General features: G+C 46.3%; 2 protein-coding genes across 2 annotated transcripts in view; both read right to left on the bottom strand.

Moving 5' to 3' along the window:
- Nucleotides 1-14,072, bottom strand: part of LOC116036179 (zinc finger protein 709-like) — a 14,833-nt gene extending 761 nt beyond the window's left edge. The window contains exons 1-6 of the mRNA XM_031279667.2: nt 13,663-14,072; nt 10,677-11,381; nt 8,263-8,544; nt 6,413-6,797; nt 6,014-6,231; nt 1-53 (exon numbers count right to left, since the gene is read on the bottom strand). The exon at nt 1-53 is cut by the window's left edge and continues 761 nt beyond it. Coding sequence (XP_031135527.2) covers nt 1-53; nt 6,014-6,231; nt 6,413-6,797; nt 8,263-8,544; nt 10,677-11,381; nt 13,663-13,957 — 1,938 coding nt within the window. The 5' untranslated portion in view covers nt 13,958-14,072. The remainder of the gene's footprint in view (nt 54-6,013; nt 6,232-6,412; nt 6,798-8,262; nt 8,545-10,676; nt 11,382-13,662) is intronic.
- Nucleotides 1-15,000, bottom strand: part of LOC116036181 (zinc finger protein 2-like) — a 30,388-nt gene that overhangs the window by 5,176 nt on the left and 10,212 nt on the right. The window contains exon 5 of the mRNA XM_035992973.1: nt 14,444-14,800. Within this exon, the coding sequence (XP_035848866.1) occupies nt 14,504-14,800 (297 nt within the window). The 3' untranslated portion in view covers nt 14,444-14,503. The remainder of the gene's footprint in view (nt 1-14,443; nt 14,801-15,000) is intronic.

Genomic DNA, 15,000 nt, shown 5'->3' with positions numbered 1-15,000 from the left:
GGTGCCGACGCCACTGGCGTCCCGGTGGGACCTGAGATGCTCCAACAAACTGTCTGATAGGGACACAAATCATTAAAAAAACAGGATTACTTAACACGATTTCTGAAACAATATCTGTATACTACTGTGCAATATCTGTATACTACTGTGCAATATCTGTATACTATGTGTAACATCTGTATACTACTGTGCAACATCTGTATACTACTGTGCAATAGCTGTATACTATGTGTAACATCTGTATACTACTGTGCAATATCTGTATACTACTGTGCAATATCTGCATACTACTGTGCAATATCTGTATACTACTGTGCAATATCTGCATACTACTGTGCAATATCTGTATACTACTGTGCAATATCTGTATACTACTGTGCAATATCTGTATACTATGTGTAACATCTGTATACTACTGTGCAACATCTGTATACTACTGTGCAATATCTGCATACTACTGTGCAATATCTGTATACTATGTGTAACATCTGTATACTACTGTGCAATATCTGTATACTACTGTCTGCATACTACTGTGCAATATCTGTATACTACTGTGCAATATCTGTATACTATGTGTAACATCTGTATACTACTGTGCAATATCTGTATACTACTGTGCAATATCTGTATACTATGTGCAATATCTGTATACTACTGTGCAATATCTGCATACTACTGTGCAATATCTGTATAATGTGCAATATCTGTATACTATGTGTAACATCTGTATACTACTGTGTAACATCTGTATACTACTGTGCAATATCTGTATAATGTGCAATATCTGTATACTACTGTGCAATATCTGCATACTACTGTGCAATATCTGTATAATGTGCAATATCTGTATAATGTGCAATATCTGTATACTACTGTGCAATATCTGCATACTACTGTGCAATATCTGTATAATGTGCAATATCTGTATACTATGTGTAACATCTGTATACTACTGTGTAACATCTGTATACTACTGTGCAATATCTGTATAATGTGCAATATCTGTATACTACTGTGCAATATCTGTATACTACTGTGCAATATCTGTATAATGTGCAATATCTGTATACTACTGTGCAATATCTGTATACTATGTGTAACATCTGTATACTACTGTGCAATATCTGTATAATGTGCAATATCTGTATACTACTGTGCAATATCTGTATACTACTGTGCAATATCTGTATACTACTGTGTAATATATGTATACTATGTGTAACATCTGTATACTACTGTGTAATATCTGTATACTACTGTGCAATATCTGTATACTACTGTGCAATATCTGTATACTACTGTGCAATATCTGTATACTACTGTGCAATATGTGTATACTACTGTGCAATATGTGTATACTACTGTGCAATATCTGTATACTACTGTGTAATATATGTATACTATGTGTAACATCTGTATACTACTGTGTAATATCTGTATACTACTGTGCAATATCTGTATACTACTGTGTAATATCTGTATACTACTGTGTAATATCTGTATACTACTGTGCAATATCTGTATACTACTGTGTAATATATGTATACTATGTGTAACATCTGTATACTACTGTGTAATATCTGTATACTACTGTGCAATATCTGTATACTACTGTGTAATATCTGCATACTACTGTGTAATATCTGTATACTACTGTGCAATATCTGTATACTATGTGTAACATCTGTATACTACTGTGTAACATCTGTATACTACTGTGCAATATCTGTATACTACTGTGTAATATCTGTATACTACTGTGTAATATCTGTATACTACTGTGTAATATCTGTATACTACTGTGTAACATCTGTATACTACTGTGCAATATCTGTATACTACTGTGTAATATCTGTATACTACTGTGTAATATCTGTATACTACTGTGTAATATCTGTATACTACTGTGTAACATCTGTATACTACTGTGTAATATCTGTATACTACTGTGTAATATCTGTATACTACTGTGTAACATCTGTATACTACTGTGTAATATCTGTATACTACTGTGTAATATCTGTATACTACTGTGTAACATCTGTATACTACTGTGTAACATCTGTATACTACTGTGTAATATCTGTATACTACTGTGTAACATCTGTATACTACTGTGTAATATCTGTATACTACTGTGTAATATCTGTATACTGTGTAAATGTGCTGTCACCTCAAAATAACTTAACAGAGCCATTAATGTCTAAAGCAGGTGTCAAACTCGAGGCCCGAGGGCCTATTCCGGCCCCTCGCAGGTTTTGATCCGGCCCGCATTTCAATTTAGATTCACAATGAATTTAGACCCACCTACGTTTTGTTGCTTTTCCCAAAGTTTTTGGTGCTTTTTTCGACATTTTTGACGCCTTTTCTGGCGATTTATGCACTTTTTTCAAAGCTTTAGGTACTTTGTTTTAACGTTTTGCCACTTTTTCGGAATTTTTTGGCGGTTTTTCAGACTATTTTGACGTTTTTCAACTTTTTCGGCGCTTTATTCAACGTATTTGTCACTGGCCGAGGAACCTTTTTTGGGGCTTTATGAGGCTCAAAATGTAAGTGAGAAGACTACAGCATGCACGTGCAGGGGGGGGGCTATGGATGCAGGGGGGGGCTATGGGTGCAGGGGGGGGGAGCTATGGGTGCAGGAGGGGGGGCTATGGGTGCAGGGGGGGGAGCTATGGGTGCAGGGGGGGGGGCTATGGATGCAGGGGGGGGGGCTATGGATGCAGGAGGGGGGGCTATGGATGCAGGAGGGGGGGCTATGGATGCAGGGGGGGGGGGGGCTATGGGTGCAGGAGGGGGGGCTATGGGTGCAGGGGGGCGGGGGGCAATGGGTGCAGGGGGGGGGGGCTATGGGTGCCCCTTTTGCCCCTCAAGGCCAAAGTGCCCTTTTTTTGTCCAGATTTGTTTTCACCTTTTTTCTTTGACGATGGCCCACAAGTGGTCCGTTTAAGAATAATATTTAACAATAATAATTAGCTAGATAAAACGACCTAAACCTTCATATCACATGATGACCAGGCTTCCTGCCAGGCGCGCCACTTAGATACAGGTGAGTCCATGCCATCCGTCGGCGGCGCGGCCAGCAAGAGCGAGAGAAAGTTGAAGTGCAGGTAGGTGTGCTTTTGAAGTGAATGAGAATTCAGGATCCAGGATTAAAACAGCCAGCAGGCAGCTAACGTTGAAGTAGTCACATTCCGTGGTAACTGGCGCGGCCACCATTACTCATCGTGTGATAGCCTCATGGCGTCACCGTTTCATTCTCTGATACCAACCCGGTCTCACGGCAGTTCGTGTAAATCTCACATTATTTTGAATCTATTGATTCGTGTTCACAGGGAAGTTTTTCTCGTTTTTTACGTGTAAATGTCGTTATTTTCTCGGGGAAAGGACGCCGGAAAACATCTGGGAAACGGCCGAAAACGGCCGAAAATGACGCTCCATAAGCCGGGATGCGGCCCGCTGGGGACGCGCCACAATAACGGGATGGCGGAGGTTGGGTTTAGGAGAAACCTTACGGGGAAAGGGCGCCTTACGCGCCGGGAGACGGCCGCGGGGGACGGGGGATAATACACTCTCTGTAGGTTAACAGAAGTGTGTGTGTGTGTGTGCGTGTGTGTGTGTGTGTGTGTGTGTGTGTAGCAGTAGTTCTCTGTAGGTTAACAGAAGTGTGTGTGCGTGTGTGTGTGCGTGTGTCTGTGTGTGTGTGTGCGTGTGTGTGTGTGTGTGTGTGTGTGTAGCAGTAGTTCTCTGTAGGTTAACAGAAGTGTGTGTGCGTGTGTGTGTGCGTGTGTGTGCGTGCGTGCGTGCGCGTGTGTGTGTGCGTGCGTGTGTGTGTGTGTGTGTATGTGTGTGTGTGTGTGTGTGTGTGTGTGTGTGTGTGTGTGCGTGTGTGTGTGTGTGTGTGTGTGTGTGTGTGTGTGTGTGTGTGTGTGCGTGTGTGTGTGTGTGTGTGTGTGTGTGTGTGTGTCTGCTTTCTGCCTCTCAACCAGCAGCCCACTTAAAAGAACATGTCACTTCTTTGGGAGATTATCTTAGGTTATTTGTAGTCTGCGGCGTAGGTTGGTGGTCTATACATTTTGACTTAATAAAGGACATCCTTATATTTTGAGAAAATAATCTGAAACATGCTGCATACCTTTGCAAATCCCTTTCTGACTCCAAGCCTACTAGCCCACTGCTCCAGAAACCTGATAGTCAGCTCAGGTTGCACTTATAGGCTACAATTAAACTGTTTCTGGTTTGATATCTCGTTATCTTGTATTTGTGTGAATGTAGTCTAATGTAAGGCTCTATATTTCATTTTGAGGTATACAGTATTTTGGATTTAGTATTATGTAACATTTCATATTGCACTTTCTATATACAGTTTGGATACTGTATGTAAGATTACATTTTGCTTGGACAATGGTTGCATTTTTTAGATATATTTGTGTGAATGTAGTCTAATGTAAGGCTCCATATTTCATTTTGAGGTGTACAGTATTGTGGATTTAGTATTATGTTAAAATGTAAAATATACAGTTTTTAAAATAAAGTTGACATACTGTATATTGTTAGCAAAAGGTCTCTGCACAGCCCTGGACTACAGTATATGAGTCATGCAATAATACAAAATATTTGACTTTTTCTCTTAAATAAAAGCATGTTAATAAACTCTACATGTCTGGCCCTCGATGTGATTCTCATTTTCCAGTGTGGCCTTCTGGGAAACTGAGTTTGACACCGCTGGTCTAAAGGGAACCAAGGGAACTTTATCAGGATGCATAGTATCCTGGATCCATGAAATAACTGGCCTTTCAAAATAAAATCTAGGGTATAGAGGGTATGTGATGATGTGGGGTATGGTGAAGGGTATGTGATGATGTGGGGGTATGGTGAAGGGTATGTGATGATGTGGGGGTATGGTGAAGGGTATGTGATGATGTGGGGGTATGGTGAAGGGTATGTGATGATGTGGGGGTATGGTGAAGGGTATGTGATGATGTGGGGGTATGGTGAAGGGTATGTGATGATGTGGGGGTATGGTGAAGGGTATGTGATGATGTGGGGTATGGTGAAGGGTATGTGATGATGTGGGGTATGGTGAAGGGTATGTGATGATGTGGGGGTATGGTGAAGGGTATGTGATGATGTGGGGGTATGGTGAAGGGTATGTGATGATGTGGGGTATGGTGAAGGGTATGTGATGATGTGGGGGTATGGTGAAGGGTATGTGATGATGTGGGGTATGGTGAAGGGTATGTGATGATGTGGGGGTATGGTGAAGGGTATGTGATGATGTGGGGTATGGTGAAGGGTATGTGATGATGTGGGGTATGGTGAAGGGTATGTGATGATGTGGGGTATGGTGAAGGGTATGTGATGATGTGGGGTATGGTGAAGGGTATGTGATGATGTGGGGGTATGGTGAAGGGTATGTGATGATGTGGGGGTATGGTGAAGGGTATGTGATGATGTGGGGTATGGTGAAGGGTATGTGATGATGTGGGGGTATGGTGAAGGGTATGTGATGATGTGGGGGTATGGTGAAGGGTATCTGATGATGTGGGGGCCAAGGGAACTTTATCAGGATGCATAGTATCCTGGATCCATGTAATAACTGGCCTTTCAAAATAAAAGTCTGCCTGCCTCTATGGGAATTTAACATAGGGGTGAACTGACTTTAGTTGCCAGGTTTAGACATTAATGGCTGTGTGTTGAGTTATTTTGAGGGAACAGCACATTTACTCTGTTATACAAGCTGTACACTTAGTACTTTACTCTGTTATACAAGCTGTACACTTAGTACTTGTACTGTCATTTCTTCAGTGTTGTCCCATTAAAAGATATAATGAAATATTTACTAAAATGTGAGGGGTGTACTCACTTTTGTGAGATACTGTATATTCAAATTCAGCTTTTAAAATTGCAAATCAAGACATTTCATATTGTAATTCCAAAGAGGAGAATTCAGAACACATAAATTCAGATACGTGGTGGTTGTTTTGACCGTAGACGTGGCAGATGTTACCGTTGTCTCCGTGAGTCTGCAGGTGCTGCGCCAGCGTCTCTGAAGGTGGGAAACTGTCCCCGCAGACGCCACAGGCGGCGGCCGCCACGTGGTCCGTGGCGTGTTTCCTCAGCGCGGCGCTGCTGTGGAAGGACTCGCCACAGATGCTACAGCGGGGAGGCGTTGGAGGAGACACCGCGGCGTTCTCCTCCATGCTGGGACGCTTCTCTACGGAAGCCCTGACAACACAAAATACACAAACATTATATATTATTATATATAATATAATAATATAACAGACACAAACACACACACACAGACACACACACACACACACACACACACACACACACACACACACACACACACACAGACACACAGAAACACACACGCACACACAGAAACACACACACACCGTACTTCTCTGAGTCTGCTGGCAGCTCGCCACATGCCTGACTCCGGCTGATGGCGTGGATCTTCCCGTGTCTCCGCAGCGCTCCGGGCCGCGGGAAGCGTTTGCCGCAGACGCCACAGGCGTACGGTTTGACCCCCGTATGGCGCCTCATGTGCGTCTCCGTGTTCTGGAACGTCTTCCCGCAGACGCCACACACGCCGCGGGCATCTTGGTGCGAGCGCAGGTGGGCCAGCAGGTCGTCCGCCGAGGCCAGCTGCTCCCCGCAGACGTCACAGACGCTCGCTGCGTCCCGGCCGTGCGTCTCGGCGTGTTTCTTAAGGAAGCCGCGGCTGTGGAACGTGTCACCGCAGACTCTGCAGCGGAGCGGCGAGGTCGGCCGCTGGCCATGGTCTGCGGACGCAAAAACAGACACAAGGATTTAAATTACAACAGCCAAATAAGAGACAACAGCCACGGAACATGAATACTCGAAAAGTACTTTTAAAACTGTGTAGCCTATGGCGAGTAGCCTGATCTATGGCGAGTAGTGATGCCGGGTAACGCGTTACTTGTAGCGCGTTACTCTAACCTGACCACTAACGAGTAATCCAACGCGTTACTATTTCCAAACCAGTAATCAGATTAAAGTTACTTATCCAAGTCACTGTGCGTTACTATTTTTGTCATTTTCCTTAGTAAAAATATATATTGTTTTTTGCTTTCTTCTTGCGTTTCGGGGAGTGAAGTCACGTATGCGACGACAAGTCACGTTTTCAGCATGAGGAGAGATGCCAATATTAAGGTTGGTTGTACACTCTGCTGGTGGTGACAAAGTGCTGTCTAGCTACAAAAATACAACGTCAAATTTGAAGAAACATTTGGAGTCGCAGCACTGCAGTCAAACTTACAGAGCAAGTCCCACCAGGTGGTCGAAGCAGAGAGCAGGAGGTCCCCCACCACCCAAACAACAAAAGATGGACTTCGGTGCAAAACCAGTAATTGGGGGAGAGTTGAAGAAGTTGGTGGGGCAGTATGTTGTAGAGGAAATGCTGCCCTTAAACACGGTTGACCCGCCTTCGTTTCGTGCCATAATAAACTAGATCCCTACTGCTGGCAACGCTGAGCTGCCTCACAGAACAGCTTTGTCACGGTTGTCATTTTTATGTTGAGGCGGCGGGTGTTGTCAGCAGCTACTGAATGTAACTAATAAAGTAACTAAAATCAAGTAATCTGTTAAGTAACTAAATTACTTTTAAAATCAAGTAATCTGTAAAGTAACTAAGTTACTTTTTCAAAGTAACTGTGGCAACACTGATGGCGAGTGGCCTAGCCTATGGCGAGTAGACTAGCCTATGGCGAGAAGACTAGCCTATGGCGAGTAGACTAGCCTATGGCGAGTAGACTAGCCTATGGCGAGAAGATTAGCCTATGGCGAGAAGACTAGCCTATGGCGAGTAACCTAGCCTATGGTGAGAAGATTAGCCTATGGCGAGTGGCCTAGCCTATGGTGAGAAGATTAGCCTATGGCGAGTGGCCTAGCCTATGGCGAGAAGACTAGCCTATGGCGAGTGGCCTAGCCTATGGCGAGTAGATTAGCCTATGGCGAGAAGACTAGCCTATGGCAAGTAGACTAGCCTATGGCGAGTAGACTAGCCTATGGCGAGAAGACTAGCCTATGGCGAGTGGCCTAGCCTATGGCGAGTAGACTAGCCTATGGCGAGTGGCCTAGCCTATGGCGAGTAGACTAGCCTATGGCGAGTGGCCTAGCCTATGGCGAGTAGCCTAGCCTATGGCGAGTGGCCTAGCCTATGGCGAGAAGACTAGCCTATGGCGAGAAGACTAGCCTATGGCGAGAAGACTATCACTAGTCACTCACCGGCCTCGCCATCGCTCTGGTCTCCGTCAGCGTCTCCGTCTGCGAGCGTCTCGGGCGCCGTCTGTCTGCGGTCGTGTCCGCTCCTCTGGCCGTGGATCTTCCCGTGTCTCCGTAGCGCTCCAGGACGTGGGAAGCATTTCCCGCAGACCTCGCAGGCGTACGGTTTGACACCCGTGTGGCGCAGCATGTGCGTCTCGATGTTCTGAAACGTCTTCCCGCAGACGCCACACGGCCCGGCGCCATCGGCACCACGGTGGGATCTGAGATGCTCCAACAAACTGTCTGATAGGGACAGAAATCATGGTCAAAATCAGGATTTAACACGATTTCTCCTCAAAATTTGGATTAATATGGAAGCAAATGCGAGACAAAAGTATTTCAATTTTAACAGCCACTGAATCCTTAATATTGAAATATTTTATTTTGAAAATCATGTGTCTGAATTTATTGGTTCTGATTATGAAATTTCAAAAGCTGAATTTGAATTTTTTATTTCGATGGTCACAAATTTAGTCCAAAAACGTAAACAAAAAATTAATTTGGTTGCTAAAATTCGATTAGTGAAATTTAAGAAATTGCAAATCAAGACATTTCATATTGTAATTCCAAAGAGGTGAATTCAGAACAGATAAATTCAGATACATGGTGATTTTTTAAGTAAAATATGTCATTATAAAGTATTCAGTACACTGCGGCCGACTGTACGTCCACACCGCGGCCGACTGTACGTCCACACCGCGGCCGACTGTACGTCCACACCGCCGCCGACTGTACGTCCACACCGCCGCCGACTGTACGTCCACACCGCGGCCGACTTGATCTTCTAAAGATACAGGAAGTCATTCATTTTCAATGGAAGCTGCTTCTCTCAGCTGCAAGGAGCGGAAAATCTGTCGGCGTCACGTTTTGGGCGTTTTGAGCGACCAGAGCGTCAATCAGAAAGTTGAAAGTAGGTCAACTTTATGGTAATGAGATATGACGACGTTCAGCGGCAACCAATCAGAATATAGACGTCCTTCACGCTGGCTGATTCCAGAGAAACATACGATGTAAACTTTGGTTCCTACCAAAACATTAGTTCAGAGAAAAAGGAGGAGAAGCTCATCATGGCCGTTGCTGGGTTCCCTATCATTTATGATATTTGCGTATAGGGACCAGTTAACGTTACCTGCCGGTCACATGGTCTCTAAACAGTCCGCTCACGGTGAAGTCCTGCACGGATCAACAGCTGGCGGCTGCTCGCTCTGCCTGCACGCTGCTGCGGTTCAGCGGCTAACGAGCGAGCTAACTGCTAACAGACAACGGCGGTGTGCGGGTACAGTTAACGGCGGTCTGTGTACGTACGGTTAACGGCGGTGTGTAGGTACAGTTAACGGCGGTGTGTGTACATACGGTTAACGGCGGTGTGTACGTACAGTTAACGGAGGTGTGTAGGTACAGTTAACGGAGGTGTGTAGGTACAGTTAACGGCGGTGTGTACGTACGGTTAACGGCGATGTGTACGTACGGTTAACGGCGATGTGTACGTACAGTTAACGGCGGTGTGTACGGACAGTTAACGGAGGTGTGTACGTACAGTTAACGGAGGTGTGTACGTACAGTTAACGGCGGTGTGTAGGTACAGTTAACGGCGGTGTGTAGGTACAGTTAACGGCGGTGTGTAGGGACAGTTAACGGCGGTGTGTACGGACAGTTAACGGCGGTGTGTACGGACAGTTAACGGCGGTGTGTACGGACTGTAAGGAGACATTGGTTTTGGACACTGAGAGAAACTAGCAAAGGGTTCAAACAATTACAAGACAAGTTTACAGAGAACATTTGGGCTACTCAGAGAGCTGTGCAAATTGCAAATGGCCATTTTCAATAGGCTACATCCTTCCTACATCCTTCTGTTCTACCATACACTCACCTAAAGGATTATTAGGAACACCTGTAAGATTTCTCGTTAATGCAATTATCTATTCAACCAATCACAGGGCAGCTGCGTCAATGCATTTAGGGGTGTGGTCCAGGTCTAGACAATCTCCTGAACTCCAAACTGAATGTCAGAATGAGAAAGAAAGGTGATCTAAGCAACTTTGAGCGTGGCATATATCATATGGGCCAACATTTCTAGAGAATGCTTCCAGCACCTTGTTGAATCAATGCCACCAACAATTAAGGCAGTTCTGAAGGAGAAAGGGGGTCAAACACAGTATTAGTAGGGTGTTCCTAATAATCCTTTAGGTGTGTGTACATGCCTAAGAATCCATGCATTCAGTCCTAAAAATACAACATTCATTTATCCATTCATAAATATCCTTACAATCCATTGTAAATATGCATTCATTCCTCCATTCATATCCATACATACATTCAGTCACAGATATATAATTTAAATACTTATGTAGATTAGATTAACTGCAGAGTCCTACCGCGTGCTGATTGGACGTTTTCTCCACAGACTCCGCACGCATCTGCGTGGGTCTCTGCGTGTTTCAGCAGATTCCCGTTGTGGCGAAAACTTTTTCCACAGATGACGCAGACGTGATCTGCTCGCCGTCTCTGCCGTCCTCCCTCTGTCCCGTCTGTGTCTCTATGTCCTGACCCGTCTGTGTCTCTATGTCCTGACCTGTCTGTACCGTCTGTGTCTCTATGTCCTGACCCGTCTGTGTCTCTATGTCCTGACCTGTCTGTGTCTCTATGTCCTGACCCGTCTGTGTCTCTATGTCCTGACCCGTCTGTGTCTCTATGTCCTGACCTGTCTGTGTCTCTATGTCCTGACCCGTCTGTGTCTTTATGTCCTGACCTGTCTGTGTCTCTATGTCCTGACCCGTCTGTGTCTCTATGTCCTGACCTGTCTGTACCGTCTGTGTCTCTATGTCCTGACCTGTCTGTGTCTCTATGTCCTGACCTGTCTGTCCCATTTGTGTCTCTAGGTCCTGACCTGTCTGTGTCTCTATGTCCTGACCTGTCTGTCCCATTTGTGTCTCTATGTCCTGACCTGTCTGTGTCTCTATGTCCTGACCTGTCTGTACCGTCTGTGTCTCTATGTCCTGACCTGTCTGTGTCTCTATGTCCTGACCTGTCTGTCCCATTTGTGTCTCTATGTCCTGACCTGTCTGTCGTCCTGATGGAGTCTGCAAGAAGAAAAGGACAGTTATGAGTTCATTCAGAGCTGCCAGTAGACAGGTTAGCTCTGCAACCGTTAGCCTCTGGCTGGGTGGGCGTGTCCCAGCTGAAAGCCAATCAGCAGAGACGTGTCTGTAAACTCGTGATGATAAAAAGGCAGAGCGCTCACAACACGGTGTTCAATTCAAATAAACCTGTTGCTACGTGTTGCTCTCTTCAACTTTTCAGTACACTGGCCGTTCCCGACCTCTGGTCACGCACTCAAAATCCTGGCACGCCAGCGAGATCTACGTCATTTTGACGTCACGATGGCGTGCGCCCCCAAGCTTGGCTGCAGTGAGTGTAAAGCAGCCCTTAGTCACACTGAGCTTCTGATTTATAGGCTCGTACACTGCTAGTACCAGCTCGGCTCGGCTCGGCTCCCCGTCCTCCTTTCTCCATTGCAGATTTAGTACCGCCTCATGCGTGAGGCGAGCGTGGCTGGTCGTCATAGCGACGCTGTAGGACACTGGCGTGACCTAACGCGACACACACACACACACACACACACACACACACACACACACAGAGACAGACACACACACAGAGACAGACAGACACACAGAGACAGACACACACACACACACACACACACACACACACACACACACACACACACACACACACACACACACACACAGAGACAGACACACACACACACACACACACACACACACACACACACACACACACACACACACACAGAGACAGACACACACACACACACACACACACACACACACACACAGAGACAGACACACACACAGAGACAGACAGACACACACACACACACACACACACAGACAGACACACACACACAGAGACAGACACACACACAGAGACAGACAGACACACACACACACACGCACGCACACACACACACACACACACACACACACACACACACAGAGACAGACACACACACACACACACACACACACACACACACACAGAGACAGACACACACACACACACGCACACACACACACACACACACACACACACACACAGAGACAGACACACACACACACACACACAGAGACAGACACACACACAGAGACAGACAGACACACACACACACACACACACGCACACACACACACACACACACACACACACAGAGACAGACACACACAGAACGTGGAAGGTGTGTGTTTTTGACAGGTGAAATGTACAAAAACCTACTTTATAGATAGAAAATAAAACACAAATATACTGTAGCCCTATCGCACAACAACCTCCTCCTAATGTACACAACCCAGCAGACACCTTCAGTCGCTGCAGTATACACAACAACAACTACACACTCTATAAATAAATAATAATAAATAGACATATGAACTGAATAGGACGTTGTATCTTACATATCAGAGGCTGATGTGAACTGGGCTCTGTGTAATTTAGGAAGAATTTAGATATCATCTCATCTGTGGGGGGGTAAACTTTGGCCCATTTGTATAGCTAGAACAGTTTTCCCATTTATATCATGTTTCTATTGTGGAAAATGTCATTTCACTAGGTTTTTACGTGGGTTAGGTCACTGCACATCCAAATAAGGGCCCTTAACGACCCCCAGCCCGTCAGTCTCCATAGGATAACATGGGACCTTAACGACCCCCAGCCCGTCAGTCTCCATAGGATAACATGGGACCTTAACGCCCCCCAGCCCGTCAGTCTCCATAGGATAACATGGGAAAACTCTACCCCCCTACCTGGTGGGGTCCAAATATATTTTGATCTTTCTAAAACTGCTTTTCCATGTCTCACAACAGCTGTTTCCACCATCCCGACATAGACATATACCATTATAACTTGTTTTACTTTCCATGTAAACAAGCACGCAATATGAAAGTCTGGGATTGTGGAGAACACTAAATGGTCTACTGAATAAGCACGTAGTCGAACCTTTAAATGAAAAACACTCATTAATAATCGAAGAAATGTAACCGCTAATGAAGTTGACTTTGGACCATCAAAACTGGTTTATGGCCTGCTGTAACTCCGTGAAAAAAGGAAATAACAGGAAGATATTTGGCTGATAGGAGGTTAACATGCTCTATGTGTTGACCTAAGGAAGCCTGTCTGTCATCACTGCACTCAGAGAAAACTGGAATGTTTCAATCGTCCCGGCTCTCCCCTACTGGTAGTAGCCTATTTCACGTGCAGGAATAAATCATTGCGATACAATCTGGAGCGTCACAGTGTGTTAACGCGTCTCTCAGTGTATCTCACGCGGCGGTATGAACGCACCTGTCCGGGTCAGTCGGACCACCGGGCTCAGCACCGTCTCCAACAGCCGGTTCCGCCGCCGGTTCTCCTCCAGCTCGCGCTGCAGCAGCCCGTTGATCCGTGCCGCTGCGGCCGCCAGAAGTGCGCGCAGCCGGCGCCGCAGCAGCGGCAGACCGCGGCGACCTCCGGGAGCGGAGCAGCGGCACGCGTCCTCCAGCTGCCCCAAAACCTCGTCACAGACCCGGGACAGCAGCTCCGACACCGACGCCGTCAGGGCCTGGAGCGCGCGGCCCCGCGGCGGTGACATCCGGGACATAAAGGTAGGTTTACGATACGCGGCCGCGGCGGCGCGGAGGAAAACAAGCCGTGGGAGGGGGGGCGTCTTCTGCTTCTTCAGGCTTACAACCAGCAGGGAGGACAACAAACCGGGCTCATCCGGGTCACGGAGGTCACCCTGAGAGGGGGGGGGAGTCTGCCCCCTGCTGGAGTGGAGGACTACACAATCAGCTGACTCTGTGTGTGTTCATGTGTTCATGTCTCAGAGAAATGATTTCAAATATGTTGAAGAAGTTTAATGTTTTCTGAATAAGTTTGACATTTTTAAAGATTACCCATCAGTTTATGAAAGTTAAAAACACACACACACACACACACATATTCACTGAGAGAGAGAGAGAGACACACACACACACACACACACACACACACACACACACACACACACACACACACACACACACACACAAAAGGAGAGCAGAGTTGTTGAACATTTTATTTTCCAGGAAGTGATTTTCTCTCTGAGTGGAAACAGAGACTCTTATTTTGAAGGGCCAGTCTGTGAGTCATTGGTCTCTGGCAGCGTTTACAGCTGGATGAATCCCGAGTAGAAGGCGTCCGTCCTCTGCAGCTCGCCGCTCTGATCCCCCGCTGCTCCCGCCTCGCCGCTGGCCGCCTCGCCGCTGACCCAATCTCCCGCCTCGCCGCTGGCCGGTGTTCCCGCCTCGCCGCTGGCGTCCGCGTGGACTTTGAGGTGTCCGTTAAGCGAGCGTTTGGCCTGGAAGCGTTTTCCGCAGAGCCGGCAGGCATACGGCTTCTCGCCGGTGTGGATCAGGATGTGTCTCTTCAGGTCCACTTCCTGCATGAAGCCCTTCCCGCACACCTGCAATAATAATAATAATAATAATAATAATATGTTTAGGTATATTTAAGGAGAACTCTGGCCGGTGTTTACCTACGACGAAGGCGGGGAGAAATCCGAAGCAAGGGAACTACCACACAGATCGCCACTGCCAAGCCTCCTACTCACCAACACCTAGCAGCTAACAGCTAACAGCTAACAGCTAGCAACTAACAGCTAAC

This window comes from Sander lucioperca, chromosome 16 (genome assembly GCF_008315115.2).
Source record: "Sander lucioperca isolate FBNREF2018 chromosome 16, SLUC_FBN_1.2, whole genome shotgun sequence".
Lineage (NCBI taxonomy): Eukaryota > Metazoa > Chordata > Actinopteri > Perciformes > Percidae > Sander > Sander lucioperca.
This window is presented reverse-complemented; position numbering and strand designations above follow the sequence as displayed.